Source organism: Canis lupus, chromosome 12, assembly GCF_048164855.1.
Source record: "Canis lupus baileyi chromosome 12, mCanLup2.hap1, whole genome shotgun sequence".
Taxonomy (NCBI): Eukaryota; Metazoa; Chordata; class Mammalia; order Carnivora; family Canidae; genus Canis; species Canis lupus.
The window spans coordinates 42,014,012-42,032,632 of record NC_132849.1 but is presented as its reverse complement, the minus strand read 5'-3'; the positions used below and the strand labels follow the sequence as shown (position 1 = coordinate 42,032,632).

The window sequence follows — 18,621 nt, the reverse complement described above, 5'->3', positions numbered from 1 at the left end:
ATACAGTTCTTTAAGGATCTCAACAGCCTACACAGAAATGACAGGTGGTCTCAGGATCACTTTCAAAAAACATTTTTGGGTGAGAAACTCTGCTCTTTGAAAGGGAGGTTTTTAAAGGTGGCATCCTCTTGACCAGCTCAGAAAGATAGCCACTTAATATAGGGATTAGGAATATAAAAAACATGACTGAGTTCCAAAGTATGATTGTAGGAGAATTAGGAATATGGGCAATCCGGGTGGCTCAGCAGTTTAGCGCTGCCTTTGGCCCATGGCGTGGTCCTGGAGACCCAGGATTGAGTCCCATGTCGGGCTCCGTGCATGAAGCCTGCTTCTCCCTCTGCCTGTGTCTCTGCCTCTCTCTCTCTGTCTCTGTCTCTTGTGAATAAATAAAATCTAAAAAAAAAAAAAAAAAAAAGGAATATAAAAACATTACTGAATTCCAAAGTGTGATTGTCATCAGATTAATCTTCCTAAAACACAGTTTGAATCAGGAAACTCTCCTTTTAAAAAATCAGGGGTTTCCAGTGCTTATGGAGTTAAGTGGTTTGGTCTTTGTTTTTTAAAGATCTTATTTATTCATGAGAGACGCAGAGAGAGGCAGAGATATAGGCAGATCGAGAAGCAGGCTCCCCATGGGGAGCCTAATGTGGGACTCCATCCCAGGCCCCTGGATTCATGACCTGAGCCAAAGGCAGATGCTCAACCACTGAGCCACCCAGGTGACCTAAGTGGTTTGGTCTTTGATCAAGTGTATAAAATACTCTCAAGTGTAGTTCTAAAAGAAAAGTTACAGCCTTACCACCTACACTGTGCCTTGATGTGCCCAAGTTCCAGCATAGTTCCTTTAACATGCTCTTCTTTTAAATTTCTGCCCTGGTTTTTTGCCCATTCATCTTTTAAGACCCATCTCTGGCAAAGCTTTCTTCACTGTACCATTTCTGATCATCAGGAGCGCCCATGGCAAATGTTCCTTGACCTTCTGTTTTGGAATGTGTCCCATTCTCTCTCACCCTCTATGGTTATTAGTGCTATTTTTATTCACCCTCGTAGATGGTAAGCTACCGAGCAAGCGTGGGCTGTTACTTTTGTATTCTCTCAAGTATCTATCTAGAATATTGTGGTGCCTTGTACATAGTGGTTCTTTAATAGCTATTAAACCTTGTTTCTGTCCCTTGACTTTATCTTTTTTTCTGTGTAAAAAGGTAAGTTTTTAGTAAAGTACTGGGACAGAACCCATGGCAGAAAGCACTGCCTGTGTTCCTCAACTTTGAAGGAAGCTTCATACCGTGTATAGAATATTTTGCCCCAATTCGCTGCCAAGGAAGCAGAGGCCAACAAGTAGAAATCCTGAGTTAACTTTTAGCACTGGGAAGCCATAATATTGAAGAATGGCTGTTTTCAGGATGTGTGTTACTTTTTGGAATTTAAGTATTTGAAGATCACCTTGCTGTGTGGTACTAGTCCCTTGTTATTTTCCTGTTTATGTGGCAGAGTTACTATTAAAATGATTCAAATCATTGAGTGACAAGTAACTTTAGCATCTAGGAGAACCTGAATACCTTTAACATAGTTAACACTGGATTAGCTTCTTTAATATAGAATATGCATGCATCATATAAGCATGCATTTTATGAGAAAAAAAAAAGAAATCACTTTACCAGTTCCTGCTGGTCTTCAGAAAACACAAGAATCAAGTTGGACAGAAACCAGTTAGCTCAGAGAGGTGACTGTTTCTTCGGAGGAGGGTGGTTATGGTGGGGGTAAAGATGGTTAAGTTAGAGACAGGACTAGTTAACTAAGTCTAATAGAACACACAGTAATACCTAGCATGGCATTATCTGGTGGCATAAGCTATCAGTTAACTATCTTGATTTATTCTTTCTACTAAAATGGCCTAAATTCATTTTTATTTAGTTTTTAATACAGATTTTTGCTTATATTTAAAACAGACACAGAAATTCATAATATTTCAGATTTTAAAGATTTGATACAAAAGAAATTGGATGCTTTTTACCTTTATAGTTCAGTTTTACTAACATTTTCTCCACCTTCTGTGCCGTTTCTATATGAGCTAGGCTGCAGCAGCCCCCTTTAGAGCACATTTAGTCTAAGCTCTCATGTTTTCTGGGAAAAAGAGGTAATATAATTGCTGTGGTTTACAAGGCATGGCCTTCTAACTTCTGCTCGGATAGACTGAATAGGTCTTCTACATTGGTAAGAAGTGAACAATGGCAGTAAGCTCTTAGACCCATATTTGTACAAGCTATGTGATTGATTTTTCAGGAGGGTTTTCTGGGATGTCAGAAAATAATGAGAACATCCTAAACTAGATTGTTTTCATGTGATGATGAGCACATGACATGAGCTATTGGATGATAGATAATATAACCTGTGTCAGATCCCATGATAGAGATATAGCTACAAGGAATGTTATATCCCTTTGTTACTGTGAGTAAAGAGAAGTTCATCCATTTAGATTAACTCAGCATTTTTTAAAAAATTTTTATTTATTTATGATAGTCACACACAGAGAGAGAGAGGGGCAGAGACATAGGCAGAGGGAGAAGCAGGCTCCATGCACTGGGAGCCCGACATGGGATTCGATCCTGGGTCTCCAGGATCACGCCCCGGGCCAAAGGCAGGCGCTAAACCACTGCGCCACCCAGGGATCCCTAACTCAGCATTTTAAAAAAGTTTTCATCTATTATTGGGAAATACATAGCTTTTTATGTATTGAGACTTCCCAAGCTTTGAGTAAAAGGATTACGTGTCTGTAAGAGATGTGTCAAGCAACATATATTCTTCAACAACAGTTTGCTGAAAGGAAGTTTTGTTTTCCCCTTCCTCTCTAAAAGAGATTTTTGAAGGTTGAAATTTACAATGTCATTAGATTGGGGTACCTGGCTGGCTCAGTCAGGGGAGCATGCAACAGTTAATCTTGGGGTAAGTTTGAGTCCCATGTTGGATATAGAGATTCCTTTCAAAAATAAGATCTTAAAAAAAGTTAATAGGTTATATATTAAAAGAAAATAGGCCTTTTTTTTTGTGATTGAAGGCAATCATTCTATGTTGCATACAAATATAATAGATACACTTTTTTCTCCCTCTCGTTAAAGGTGGCTTTCTAGAAGATGACCATAGAGGACCTTCCAGATTTTCCAGTAGAAGGAAATTCTTTGATTGGAAGATACCCATTTTTGTTTCCAGGTTCTGAGACACCAGTTGTTTTTTCCATATCTGCAGCACCCATGCCTTCGGACTGTGGTATGTCAGGTAGCAGTGTGTGATTTCCTGTGACCTGGAGACTTGACTTTTGTCTTATAGCATTTGCGTTCATAATTTTTCCTAAAACCCTTTGCCATGGTTTTCATAAAATTGCTAGTTTTCCTTTTTCAAAAATACAATTGCTTATTGCCTTTTTCTGTGTCTTAAGCTAAATGCCTTATTTTGCTGTCAGCATTTTTATTATGTAAAAACGTTCATTTTAAGCACCATGATGGATTTAGAGGATCTTATTTTTAGAATGCAGTAGTGCTTAGACATCTAGCATTCTTTTGCTATTGATAAATTTATTTTGGTTAAATATTCTGACTTGCTTAAATATATTTATTAAGACAAAACAAAATATTGTGAGTTAGCCATCATCTCTAAGGGCCCTGCTGTCTCTGAAATGCTAGGACCTAACTTACCAAATAATCACTGCTAAAATGATCCAAATTTGGGTGACAGTGTAACAAGTTATGTGTTTCAGTACATAAGCAAGCGTAATTTGGGTCCTGTCTCAGTTGTCTTCCATTGTAATTACAATGTATACACAAATATAATAAAACTTAAAAAAAAAAGCCATGTTACTTAGATAGTGTGAGACCTTTCCCTGGAATATGGAGAGGGATTGGGTCATATTTCAATCAGTTCACTTAAATCTCCTTTATAAAATGTAAATTTATAACTACTCTAGTTTTTACCTATTTAGGCTTATTTTCCCACAACTGTATTTTACAGGTAGTTTATAAAGGAATAAAAGAAAACCAGTAGATAAATTTGATAGGTTTGCTACATTTTTAGTTTATTTAGAATTTTTCAAGTCAAGTATTGGGTCATCATTTCAAATTGTCTTTGGAGGCAGATATTATGCAGTTTCTATTATTTTTTGTTAGTTTTTGGTTTGGAAATGCAATTTTTAAATATTAGTAGATACAAAACTATTAGAGAATTTTTCTCTTTAGTCATATCCATTCTAATAATTACTCATTTCCAAGTTCAGATTCTATAGCAGCTTACCTTGCAGTCATCAAAAGTATTACATAAAACCTGTGCCTAGATCATGGGAGTTATTCGCATCTTTTACAAAACGTGGACTGGGTTTGTTTTCACATATAACAAAATCAATTATGTGGGAAAAACCTTAACTAAAGCACTTTGTACCTTGCTTATGGCACTTATTTCATTCTATCCTGAGTCATAATTGTCTTATTTCCTTTCCTAGACTGTAGCTCTTTGGGATGGGTTAGCAATCAATCATGCTTTGTTTTTATCTTATTAGATCACTTATATTAGGTCACTAATATAGTGATCTGTTGATTAGCTACTTAGTCAGTGTTTGTTGAATAAATATATTGAATGTAAGATGATAATGGCCATTGACCCCTTTGTATAACTGAAATTAAGCATTACCTGTATGCTTTGAATTATACATTCTTAGAATGTACCTGTAGGTCAACTTTCCCTAGTCACTTCTTAGTCTAGAAATTCTATTTTCAGGATCTCTGACAAATAACCACTCAGCCACTTGGATAACTTCATTAGTGGGAAACTAATAGTCCATTTCATGGTTAAAAGGTTTTAGTTGTGATATAATTGTTTTTGTATCTAGACTCAAAGTATGTCTCTGTGAAACTCTGCCCAACCAGTACTAGTTTTTGATATGTGGAACACACTTCTTTATAGGATAGCCTTCATATTTGGAGATAATTTGAATATTTTTATTTAGCCTGTACTTCCTTAGGCTTCATCAGTGCCTCGGTGTCAGGATTTCTGGGTCCTTTCATCCTAGTTGTTGCCTTCTTATAGGACAATATAGTCAGTGTCCGCTTGAAAAGTGGCATCTTGAATTGTATTTACTAGGTATTTATTGAGGGCCTATTATGTGCTAGGTACTGTCCCGGATGCTGGGGATAGCACAGGGACCAAGGCAGACATTTTAGTGGGAGAAGACGATAAGCAAATTAATAAACAAAACATGAATATTACAGATTTTAATGAATTTTGTGGAGAAAAGAAACGAGGTGCTATGATAGAGGATATTGGAGCAGAGTGTCTATTATAGATGAGGTGGTCATCTGGAATCAGAAGAAGTTGGTCACAAGAGGAGCCTGGAGAGAAGTGTTCCAGGCAGAAGAATCCTAAATTAAAGGCACAGAGTTGGGCGGAAAAACTTTGGTATATCCTAAGAATTAATGGAAGGCCATTGTGGCTGAGAAGCAAAGTGGTTGAGGGGCAGAATGACAGGAGAGGAAGTTGGAGAGGAAGGCAGGGGGCAGATCATGCAGGATTATTTAGGCCTTGGTAAAGAATTTGTATTTTATGCTGAGCCTAATGAGGACCATTGAATGTGAGACAGATTAAAACAAGAAACAAGGACAAACCAACTTGCACAAACCAGAGCTTAAACGTGCAGTTCAGTGTTGATTCTCCACGTGGTTACCCTGCAAGGCAATAAAAAGATTTTTGGAATCTTATGCTTTGAATGTCCTCAGAGCCCGTTTACACAGAACGTATATCAAATACGTTATAATCCCTATGACACGTTGTTACTATTTTTCCTAGAGAATGAGTTACTTCTTAAAGGGATTGAAGTAATAGCAACACATCCTATTTGCCCATGTAGTTACCATTTTCCAGTATTCTTTATTATGTTGTGCAGATCTGGATTTCTAGTTGATATCATTTTCTTTCTGCCTGAAGGGCTTCCTTTAACATTTCATGTAGTGTGGATCTGCTTTTGGGGATTGCCTGCAGTTTTCAGATGTCTACGAACATCTTTATGATACCTTCTCTTTTGAGGAATATGTTTACTGAGTATAGAATTCTAGGTTAATAGTTCTTCTTTCAGTGCCTAAAGATGTTCTGTTGTCTTTTTACTTGCATTGTTGCTGATAGGAAATCTGCTATCATTTTTTGTTTCTCTGAATGTAATGCAGCTTTTTCCCCCCTCTGGCTGCTTTTAAGATTTTCTCTTTTATCATTGGTTTTGAGCAATTTTACTATGATGTTTCTTAGTGTAATTTTCTTTATGTTCTTCTGTGTGAACAGAAGAAGGGTTTATGAAGCTTCTCGGAACTGTGAGTTTCAGTTTTCATCAAGTTTGGGTGATCATTATTTCTTCAAATATTTTTTCTTGCCCCTGGCCCTTTCAGACACTCTGGTTCCATGAACATTAGACCACCTGAAGCTGTCCCACAGCTCACTGATACTTTTGTCATATTTTAAAAATTCTTTTTGTATTTCATTTTGGACAGTTTCTGTTGCTGTGTCTTCAAGTTCATTAATCTTTTCTTCTCCAATGTCTGATCAGCTGATGATCTCATCCAGTGTAGTTTTCATCTTAGATGCTGTTTTCATCTCTCAGGTTTGATTTGGGTTTCATATCATCCATGTCTCTAACCTTTTGAACATTCAGAATAGCTGTTTCAATGTTCCTTTCTGTTAATTATACTTTTGTGTCAACTCTAGGTATGTTTCAGTTGGTTATCCCTGAAAATGGGTCATCTTTTCTCCTTTCTTTGCATGCCTGGCAATCTGTGATTGGATGTCAGACATTGTGAATTTACCTGTTGGGTCTTGGATATTTTCCCATTCCTGGAACTATTCTTGAGTTTTATTGTGGGATGCAGTTAAGTTCCTTTGAGAGATTGACCCTTTTAAGTCTTGTTTCATGATTTGTTAGGTGGTTCTGGAGCAGTGCTAATCTGGGACTAATTATTCGTCACTCTTCAGTACTCTACCCAGTGCCCTGTGAATGTTTTTTGTCTTTTTTTGGTAGGGACTGGCACTATTTTATTTTTTAAATTTTATTTACTTTTAATTTAAATCCAATTTAATTAACATATAGTGTATTATTAGTTTCAGAGGTAGAATTTAGTGATTCATCAGTTACATATAACGCCCAATGCTCATTCCATCAAGTGTCCTCCTTAATGCCCATCACCCAGTTACTGCATCCCCCGCCCACCTCCCCTCAGTGTGTTTCCTATAGTTAAGAGTCTCTTAGGGTTTGTCTCCCTCTCTGTTTTTGTCTTATTTTTCCTTCTCTTCTATGTTTGTCTGTTTTGTTTCTTAAATTCCACATGTGAGTGAGATCATATGATATTTGTCTTTCTCTGACTTATTTTGCTTAGTATAATACTCTCTAGTTCTATCCATATCATTGCAAATGGCAAGATTTCCTTCTTTTTGATGGGTAATATTCGTGTGTGTGTGTGTGTATACCACATCTTCTATATCCATTCATCTGAACAGACACTATTTTAGACCTTTTATGAGCACTGGGCTCTGATCTTTTTAATCCTTTAGGATGGTTCTTTCTCTTACCTCAGGTGCTCCTCATAAGCATATGTTAAATATTCAAGAAGACCCTCCATAGATTTTTTTGGGTTCTCTTGCTGTGTATCTCTCTCCTCTCTGATGCTCGTCTCTTTGCACTGTTGCTCCCCTGACTTCCTTGGCTCTCAAGTGTTGTCTCCTCAACTCAGAGAGTCTTCTGCACTTCTCTTGGTTTCCCCCTCTCTGCACTGAGACGTAGAAACTCTCCAGGCAGATACCTGGGGTAATTGTAAGACCCACCATATTTGTGTCCTGTCTCTTATCATCATTGTCTTTCATTGCCTTGATGTCCAGTATCCTTGAAAACTGAATTTCATCGATTTCCTTTGGTTTTTTGTTGTTTCAGGCGGAAGGGTTTATGTGGTCCTCATTACTCCATCCAGACATGAAGTGGGATCCCCCTCCCCACTTTCTTTGGATTAAAGCTTTTAAAAACTTTCCCCTGTATGGAAGCTTTAAACTTTGGATTTAGTAGATTTGTTAATATGTAGTATAGCATTGACTCAAACACTTTTAACAGTTGTGTGATCTTAGGCAAATTACTTATTTTCTCTGTCCCTTATTTGTTCCCTCTATTTCCTTTTTGATAAAATAAGAACAATAATAGTACCTACCTCATGTGGTCATTATGAGGATTAAACTAGGCAAAATATATAAAGTGCATAGAACAGTCCCTGGCTTCTGTTAAGTACTTAACAAGTGTAACTTACTGTCATTATTTAATATCTACTGTTTGCCATCACCTCAGTATATAATTACTGAAACATTATTATATGCTTTATTATTTACTGGGCTACTGTCCCCTCTCCCTATTCAGGTCATTATTATTTTTTTTAGTTCAAATATTCTTGTTTATTTATCTTACATTTACTTTTTAGATTTTTGGTACTCAAAGTGTGGTCCTTAGTTTGGTAGAATTGACATCACTGGGAGCCTGTTATAAATGCAATTCCAGGCCCCACTTGAGATTTACTGGGTCAGAATTTACATTGTAACAAGATTCCTAGGAAATTCCTGTCCACTTTAATATTTGAGAAGCTCTGCTACTGATGAACCATAGAATAATTTTGTATCTCCTCTCACAGATAAATCCTGGTGAGGTTTTTGATTAGAATTGAAATTATTTTAAATAAATACTTTTTGTAAAATTGGCAGCTTTAAATATTTTATTTTTTAGTTCAGTGACACGATGTCTCACTCCATTTAAATCACTCTCCTCTTCCAATTTTTAAAAAGTAAGTCTCACACATTCATTGGCATGTTTGTTACTTTTATTGAGATTGTATGTGGGATGCTTTTCCCATTGTTTGTCATTTCTAAAAAATAGGAAATCATATAAAAATGCACAAAATATAGTAGTAGCAAACATATATGTCACACATATCCACCATCAGAAAGTGTAAGTATTAGCATTTTGTCATTTTTCCTGTAGCTCTTGTTTTTTAGTTACAAGAAAACCTTAAAGTTGAAATTCCTTCTGTTTTCTTTTGGTCCTATTCCCCTTACTCTCCAGAGGCAACCACTATCTTATATTTAGTATGACTATTCCAGGTTGTATTATTATGTATTTACTACATAGGTGAGCATACTTAAATAATGTGTAGTATTGTTTTGTGTATTTGTAATTTTATGTAAATTGTAGAAACTATATTATTTTGCAGCTTATTTTATCAATCACTATGTTTTTTGAGACCTATCATTATCAACTCACAATTTAGAGATCTAATTCATTTCTTTCGTTGTTAAAAAGCAAAAGATGGACTATGCCAATTCTATCCATTCCTTTATGGAGAGATGCTTCAGCCCAGCTTTTTTTTTGCCATTATAATTAATGTTAGAGTAAGAATTCTTGAACGTATCTCCTGTGGACACATGCAGAAGAGTTTCTAGGTATATATTTAGAAATTTATCTACTATAAATGCCCAGTGCTTAGAAAAGGGACTAATCCATAACTATTTATTGAATAGATAATCAGCTAGACACCCCTACCCTGTCTAGTCAGCTGCTGTTTATAAGAAATGTACCCAAAGTGATATTCAAAAAACCATGCAAGGTAGTTCTCTATGTTGGATACCAGTTCTTTTCTTAGTCTTCCTTTCTGAACCTAGAGGGCCATTCTGTTGTCTAAGGTTTTAGATACTATCTCATTCTAGTTTTTGGTATTTCTGATTCTCTCCCAATGGACTGCTGCTCCTCCTTTATATACACATCCATGGTTTTGTGCTTTTTCCACTCACCTTTCAGTTATCCTGATTCTAAAAGTATGAATTGTCTACATAGTATAATTTTGGAAAATATCTGAAAATGCAAACAGCATAAAAATCCCCAAAACCATGAATCCCACTACTCATGTATTCTGTTAAAAGCTGACTTCAAAAGTAAATTCTCTTAGGCAGCATAATAGAGGAAAGAAGATAGACTTTGGGTACAGACTTGGTTTTCTATCCTAGATGTGCCACTTACCAGCTGTGTAATTTGGAGCAAGTATTATTTGGTCTGAGCTTTGGTTTCTTTACCTGCAAAATGATAAGAATAATACCTTCCAGGTAAAGTGTGAGGACTCGTAAGGTGTTTGGTAAATTGTAAGCATTCAGCAAATGTTCAGTAATGCTTTTCTTCTTCGAGTGCTTCTGGTTTTTTAGTCCCCCCCACCCCTGCCTTTTTTGGATTATTTGAGAGAGAGTAGAATCCATTCTCTTTCGTTCTCTAGCCATAGGATGACCAAAGTTTTTTTGTGAATCTTAGAGAAGTTTTAAGAGATATTTAGATCATGTTCAATTTTGCTAGCATTCCTATGTTTTTACTAATACAAATTCCCAAATGACCAGGCACTCTGTCCCAAGGTTTCACTTCTGTATTGCTAGATGTTGTTGCCTTACCAGTTGGCATGGCAGTTCTCATGCTTTGTCAGCAGGTAAAAAAGTAATGCCTGTTTCTTATGGAAAATTAGGCAAATACAGAGAAGTAAAAAGAATATTTAAAATTGTACACTACTTGATATTTTGGCATTTTCCCCCTCTTATGTGTGTTTAATTATAGATGTGAATCTACTGTTCATGATATATTTATGTTGAGAACTGAAGATATTGATAAGATTTGATAAATTTTCTGTGCCTTAGAAGTAGTTCTTGGAAAGTTTAGCATTTGAAATAGGTGAGCTCACGTATTTCTTCTGTCTGTAATAAAATGTGGTGTTATACACAGAAATCTTGTTCCCACAACAATTCAGGAATGCTGCATACTTTCTGGATCTCTTGACTTTGGTTTTGAAAATTGCTTAAGGGAAAACCTACTTTTTCTAGCATCTAAAAATATCTGTATTATTTGAGCCTTGGTCTTATGGTTTATTGTTTTCAACATATTTATTTGGAACTTTTAATAAGATTAATTTATACCTTTTTTTCAATTTCAAACAGAGTTTTCTTTCTTTGATCCTAATGACACATCATGCCAGGAAATTCTCTTTGATCCTAAAACTTCTGTATCGGAACTATTTGCCATTTTAAGACAATGGGTTCCTCAGGTCCAGCAAAACATTGACATTATTGGAAACGAGGTAAGGAATTCTTCCATTTTGTATTGTTAGAATTGTTAATTGTATAGATGCTCCCCTCTCTACCCTCAAACCCCATCCCTGAATGGAAAGGTGGTGATAAATGAGAAACCTTTTAGAGATTCTGATGGTTGGTCTTTGTATCTCCAGGCTTTGCATGGGGCAGTTGAGTTGGTATTGTACATTCTTTCCACTGTTCCCTCATGCTCTTCACTTGGTTATGCCTGGAGTTCCCATGGTAGAGATTCTTGGTGGCAGCAGGCATTTTTCCATACTTCTTTCTTTGTACAAGTTAATTTTGTAGACTTAATTAATTAATTTTAAAAAGATTTTTTAAAATTTATCCATTTGAGAGAAAGAAAGAGCATACAAGCAAGGGGGAGGGTCATAGGGAGAGGGAGAAGCTGACTTCCCGCTGAGCAGAAAGCCCTCATCCCAGGATCTTGGGATCATGATCTGAGCTGAAGGCAAATGCTTAACCAACTGAGCCACTCAGGTGCCCCAATTTTGTAGACTTAAAAAATATATATTTCATGAGGAGATTTGATTACCAGTATATGTTTTATCTATACTTTTGGGTGGTCTGGTAAATATCTAGGCTTAAATAGAGTTTTAAAAAGTATTTGATTTTTTGAAGGAGAGGAGAAAGAATAACTGTTTTTTTTTTTTTGACCTGCATATCATCATGTTTTAAGAAGAGAGACATTGTCATGTTGTAAGAAGATAGAGCTTATGTAGAAAGACAATTTTGCTTATCCTTTGAGAAGTTAGGGACATATTTGTAGTGCCAGATTAGCTTGGAATAGTCTTTAAGAATTCCCTTTAGTCTAGTGACAAATTATTTTCATTATGGCTATTGGATGCAGAATTTAAAATTTATTTAAGAGAAGCCAGTTCTAGCTACTCATTTTATTGAGAACTAATTCCGATAGGATTGACTAACTTGATTCTCAGCATGAGTTTGAAATCAGTTTTTAATAGTTTTATTATCATATTTTCCTGGGTTTCCTCAGATTCTCAAGAGAGGCTGCAATGTGAATGACAGAGATGGATTGACAGACATGACTCTTTTACATTACACTTGCAAATCTGGAGCTCATGGTATTGGTAAGTGTGTGGCGAATCTGCTAGTGGCTTCAGGATCTGTATTTGTGTTTGTATAAGCTATGTTTAGGCCAACCAGAGTCCCTGGGGGGCACCTAGCCGATGATGTAATACCCCCTGAACAGGCAGGCATTCAGTTGATTCCTCCTAAAAATCTTGTTCCCTACCTACCTTTTTCTCAGTGTGTGTGTGGGAGTGTCGTTGTAGTCTCCTGATATTTCCCACGTTTTCTAGAGCAGGCTTCTTGGCTGCATTCTTGCTAGGTGAGAGTAAGTGGCAACACCCTAGAACATTCCTGAGAGTTTACAGCAAGATTAGACAATCCAAGCTTTTTCCCAAGCATCCCAGTCCCTACAGACCTCAGTCTTTAGGCCTAAGGAGTAGTCCCTTATATCTAACATATATGCATATATTTTTCCAGATTGGTGTTCAGTGCTTTACCATTGTATAAACCTACCTCTGTTACTTAACTACATATTATGAATATCTCTCCCTGTTTCAGTAGTCTGATATAGTGCTTCTTAAGCTGTTGATGGTGAGGGACTTTTCCCCCCTACAATCCATAACAGACTGATTCTTTTTGTAAAAAAAAAAAAAAAAGGAATTGTAATAGAAAAATTAAATAAAGACATGAAATACAAGCCCAATTGTTTTTCAAAATGCATGAAATTACATTTCAATTAATATATTCTGAAGAAATGATTTCATGGGGAAAAAGAAAAGAGTTATCAAAAGGACAGAGAAATTATAGTTTGGGACTGGAAGTGGTCCACTGAGTAGCACTGATTTAGTGCATTGCTTTTAATGGTTTTATAGTATTCCACTATGTGGATCACTTACAGTTTAATCAATTTCACATTATTGCACTTTTAGAATAAAATAATTTATTTTTATTTATTTATAGAGTAGTCCAGTTTTTAAATTTTATTCATAGTAAAAAATGCTGTGATGAGCATCCTCACTGCTAAGTGTTTATTTATCCATATCTGTAAGAATGATTATTTTCTTAGAACACATTCCTTGTAAGTGAAATTTTTGTGGTGTGTGGGTATATTCCATATGGTATTTGCTTTGGCTCTTTAAATAAAATAGTAGATATTCATCCATTGGAGCTTCAGTTTGTACTGAAAAAAAATAATCTAGAAAACTTTCTTTAGGTGATATTGATACAGCTGTAAAATTTGCAACTCAGCTCATTGATCTGGGAGCCGACGTCAGCTTGCGGAGTCGCTGGACCAATATGAATGCTCTGCATTACGCAGCTTATTTTGATGTTCCTGAGCTTATAAAAGTGATTTTGAAGATGTCTAAACCAAAAGGCACGTACGACAAGATCACCTTTAGACGTTACTGATTGACTATTTTATTAGTGGCATAAAAATTAAAATTCAAAGAGATTTTTGCTTCTGATCCATCTTGTTCCATATGACCTCTTATCCCATTTTTTTTTCCAGGAATAGTTTAGTGTATCTTTATTGAAGATTAATTGCTGTCATTAAACAAAAGACATTACAGAGAGATACAAAACAAAGTCATGTTCTCTGGGTTTTTTACATCTCTGCAAATTCCCCAGTATCACATGGATTTTTATCAAGCGTAATTGAATCTGTATAATTTTGGCATATAATTCTTTTGTCTTGAATAGCCAGAAATAGAGTAGGAAAGCTGTCAGAGCTAAGCATTGGAATCATAAGGAGTATTTTAGATTGCATTTGGTTCTGAAATTCCAATTCCATTAAAGGATACAAATTCAGGGTATTTTTTCCCCCTTCTTGTTTTGGTGGTGATATCCTAAAATTGAATTCAGACTGTCAAAATTATGGTCCTGGTATTTCAACTTTCTCTCTGGTCCTCTCAGTGGGTCAGTTTTCTTTCTTTTTCTTTTTTTCTTTAAAAATTTTTTTTTAATTAGAGTTCAATTTGCCAACATATTGCATAACACCCAGTGCTCATCCCGCCAAGTGCCCCCCCTCGGTGCCCATCACCCAATCACCCCAACTCCCCGCCCACCTCCCCTTCCACTACCCCTTGTTCATTTCCCAGAGTTAGGTGTCTCTCATGTTTTGTCACCCTCACTGATACTTTCACTCAAATAGGTCAGTTTTCTATTGAGGAAAAAATGAGACAGTAATATTACTCAGTTAAAGGTGGGCAGTGTACAGGGTTTTCCCCATTTGTAGATTTGTTTTAGAGATTCAGTAGCTGAATTTCCCAGAATGTTTGTTTCTTACTCTCATTTGTAATATTGTCCATTTTATTTTAAAATTTTACCTTTTAATTTTTGGTTGATGTTATGAAGAAAGCCTCTTGAAAATACAGTGTCTTTAATAACTCAGGAAGCTTTGTCCTGAGTATGTCTTAGTTGTTTGGAATTGTAGGCAGGACATGTAGGGCAGTATGGTTTAGATTAAGGTAGGATTAATGCAACCAGATATATGAAATCCTTGTTACAGAAAACATGAAAAACAGGATTCCCAGATCTAGGAGATTTCTTGTGTCTGAGTATAGCATCATGGTGATTTATTGAAAGTTATTAAAATGTCCTTAAAATTGCAAGATTCTTTTTTCCTACCATGAAGTCCAAATGCCTTTGCTGAATAAAGTATTATGAATGAATATGATTTGTAAGCATTTCTGTATTTAGTCTTTAATTATTCCTGATTTGAAAATTCTGCATTGTTTTACCTACTACTTTTTATGTAAAGGGCCAGATAGGACATACCATAGGCTTTGGGAACACTGCAGCTATTTGATTTTGCAGTTATAGTAGGAGGCTAGCTGTAGAGAACGTGTGAATAAATATTTATGGCCATGTTCCATTAAAACTTTATTTATAAAAATGGATGGTGAGTTGTGTTTGGCCCATGGACCATAGTTTGCTGGTTCTTGACCTAAACCCTACTACTTCATTGTAGCTGTAATGGCATACATGCAAGAGGGTAATGAAAAATTGTATTAAGATCGTTACTTTTACAAATGTGATAGTTGGAAAGTCTATGATAATATCAGTGCATGTTATAATGAAATTTTATTGTACTAAGAAAATAATTGGTAAGCCAGATTGTAATATGAAGATTTAGTTCCATCATGAAATGGTGCTTCTAGTGGGTGGGTTTAGGTCTCATAAATGGCTTAATAAAGTTCTCTCCCCCCAACCAAAAACAAAAACAAAAACAAAAAAAACCCCCACAACCAAATCCTGCCTGTCTCCTTTTATATATAATAGTTAAATTTAAATTTTTAGTTAATATACTTGTGGTGTTTAATTGTAGATGTAGATGCCACTTGCAGTGACTTTAATTTTGGAACAGCTCTGCATATTGCTGCGTATAACTTGTGTGCAAGTACTGTGAGATGCTTATTAGAGCACGGAGCGAATCCTGCATTTAGGGTAAGAGATTAATTTAAAAGAATTAAAATGTCTAACATCATTTTCCAGTAAAGAGTTGAATCTGGATGTTATTATAGGACTAATATGAGCAAAGAATTTATGTTTTTGTGCTGCATATAAAGAGTAATGGTGATCAGGTTTATCTCAAATAAATATAAGGCCTAGCAGTGAATTTCAGTCCCCTCATATTGATAAGCTCTATAACATTTCTTTTCATTCAGTGAAGTAAAATGTTCTTTAATGTGTCACCATCCTTGATTTTAAGTCTTTCATGTAGTTTTTTGATATATTTATAAAAAGTTAGCTATCGAATTAAAATGTGTATGTTAAAGTGATATTTCTGTATTAAATCATATTTTAAGTTCTGTTAGAAGTAAATTTTATTTCAGAAAAATTTTTAAAATGCACATTTAGAGTGGAGTAAACCCTTAATAATTAAAGAAAAAATGAATTTTTTCAAGGTAGTCATGTAATTTAGTAAATTTACAGTTAACACACAGGATTGAATTTCATAATCTTCAAGTCTTTTGGTATTTTATTGTCTTCACAGAGTGGCTCTCAATGTTCATTTCCTAAATAGTAATAGCAATGACTTGCTCTGGCAGGGTTTCTTAATTGATTTGATATTGTAATAATTGGGTCTGTGCCGTCCCTTCAAGGGACAGGGCTGGGGCTGGGCAGTGTTTGAAAAGGTCTCCCTCCTCCCTCTTTTCCTCTCCCTCTGCTTACTTTCTAGTTCCCCTCTCCTGCCTACTTCTTTCTGCCACTGTTCCCTCTGCTTTACTGCATCATTGGTTAATTAACCCTCTCCCCTTTCCTTCCCTCTGCCTCCTCCCTCCTTCTCTATTGTGTATTGGGCACCGGGAGAACACAACAATAAATAAAAATCTTTGTCTCCAAAGGGAGTGTAATCTAGAGGGGAGAATGGATGAGTACTTTAACTGTGGTGTGTTGTATTCACTCAGTGGGTTACGATGTGGGAGTGGGCAGAATGCCATGGGCTCTAAGCCTTGGGAGAGCTTTCCGGCAAAGGTGACATTGAGCACTTAAACATAGTTAAGAACTGGCCAGTTAGAGGAGGGAGGTGCAAAAACCTTTTAGGCAAAGAAAAGAGTAGCATTTATGAAAGGCTAGGGGATGATCCCGCAGTTTGGTTGGTATGTGAAGGTGATATGCTTTTGCTTTTCCTAGTAGACTGTTGACAAAACCTCCTTAGTGGAGAGACTATTTTGAATTTAGTAAGATGCAGTGAGGCATGCTATTGAGGTAAATTACCACCTGAAGCCAGAAACAATAATTATTGTATTTTGAAGTTTAATATTTACAAAAAAAAAAAAAAAAAAAAAAACCAGCCAGCTTGTGGGGCAGCAGTTGCCCTTGGTTCATATTCTGGTAACCACAATTTTAGAAGAGAATAGAATTCCATAATTAATCATGATCAAGCCTTCTTTAAAAAAAAAAAGATTTTATTTATTTATTCATGAGAGACACAGACTGAGGGGGGGAACAGAGACACAGACAGAGGGAGAAGCAGGCTCCATGCAGGGAGCCCAATGTGGGACTCGATCCCTGGTCTCCAAGATCAGGCCCTGGGCTGAAGGTGGTGCTTAAACTGCTGAGCCACCTGGGCTGCCCATGAGCAAGCCTTCTTATGTTAGCATGACATCATCATTGTTTTTATTTTATTATTTTTTTAAACAGAAGTTTTAGTTGCCAAATTTAATAGGAATTAACATAAGTGTCATCATCTTTGAGTTTAAGTCTTTCATTTAGTTTTTGATATATTTATAAAAATATATAAATATTTCATTCTAGAAAGGTGAAGACTTAAAAATCTAAAGTAAGGGATGCCTGGGTGGCTTAACAGTTGGGCGTCTGCCTTTGGCTCAGGGCGTGATCCCAGAGTCCCAGGATCAAGTTCTGCATCAGGCTTCCTGCAGGCATCCTGCTTCTCCCTCTGCCTATGTCTCTGTCCCTCTCTCTGTGTCTCTCACTAATAAATAAAATCTTTTAAAAAAGGGACGCCTGTGTGGCTCAGCAGTTGAGCATCTGCCTTTGGCTCAGGGTGTGATCCCAGAGTTCTGGGATCAAGTCCCATATCAGGCTTCTTGCATGGAGCCTGCTTCTCTCTCTCCCTGTGTCTCTGCTTCTCTCTGTGTGTCTCTGATGAATAAATAAATAAAATCTTTTTAAAAAAACTAAAGTGAAATAGTCATTGTGAATATAGCTTACGACTTACCAGTATAAGGTTTAAAAAAAAAATTCCTCCCGTCTTTTTATCAAGAGTACATATTTGTGCTATACATACCTTCAGTATATTTTGTATATTTTCTTTGAAATCTGAAATTCTTTAAAATAGTCCTGTCGCCATCCCAGAAAGTTGGTAACATGCCTTCTGCCATATTTCTACTTGAGACCAAACTGACTTGAATTTTAAAACAGAAACTGTGAGGCACATGCAAACTAAGTGTGTTCTAAAAGCTTCAGTCTTTCATCCATATGGAGCATTTGAAGATAATTATCAGCAGAGAAAACAAGGAAAAGAAGTTTCTCAGCAAAAGAATCTTGATTCATCATATTAAAGGAAGATTATAGTCTGTAAATTCTCTCGTAAAATCTAAGTTTTTTGGTTAGGGATAATAGAGGAGGTATACCATGTTTGAGGGAAGGATAGCCCTAAGTAGGAGAAAGGCTGTGTCTAGTGGGTCCTAGACATGGATTCAGATGTCACCTCTGCCAGGAATCATGTAAATGACTTTGAATGAGTCATTAACCTTTCCTTGCTAAATTTCCCTAATTGGCAAACTGGAAATGTTAGTAATATTTTATTCGGTTAGTTGGTTATTGTCTCTCCTACTACAATATAAACTCTCAGTGGGCATGGATTTTTATCTGTTTTATTCATAAGCTTTTTCTTGATGTGAGAATCAAATGACAATTTATACAATAGGATTTGGTTATATAAACACC

General features: G+C 36.1%; 1 protein-coding gene across 17 annotated transcripts in view; it reads left to right on the top strand.

Annotated features, from left to right (window-relative positions):
- Nucleotides 1-18,621, top strand: part of CLIP4 (CAP-Gly domain containing linker protein family member 4) — a 100,263-nt gene that overhangs the window by 21,092 nt on the left and 60,550 nt on the right. For all 17 annotated transcript variants that reach the window (XR_012004578.1, XM_072770680.1, XM_072770686.1 and 14 more), the window contains exons 2-6: nt 3,117-3,264; nt 11,020-11,159; nt 12,170-12,263; nt 13,418-13,579; nt 15,533-15,651. Coding sequence is in view for 16 of the 17 variants with exons in the window: in XM_072770680.1 (XP_072626781.1) it covers nt 3,132-3,264; nt 11,020-11,159; nt 12,170-12,263; nt 13,418-13,579; nt 15,533-15,651 (648 nt within the window). In the remaining variant the exon portion in view is untranslated. The remainder of the gene's footprint in view (nt 1-3,116; nt 3,265-11,019; nt 11,160-12,169; nt 12,264-13,417; nt 13,580-15,532; nt 15,652-18,621) is intronic.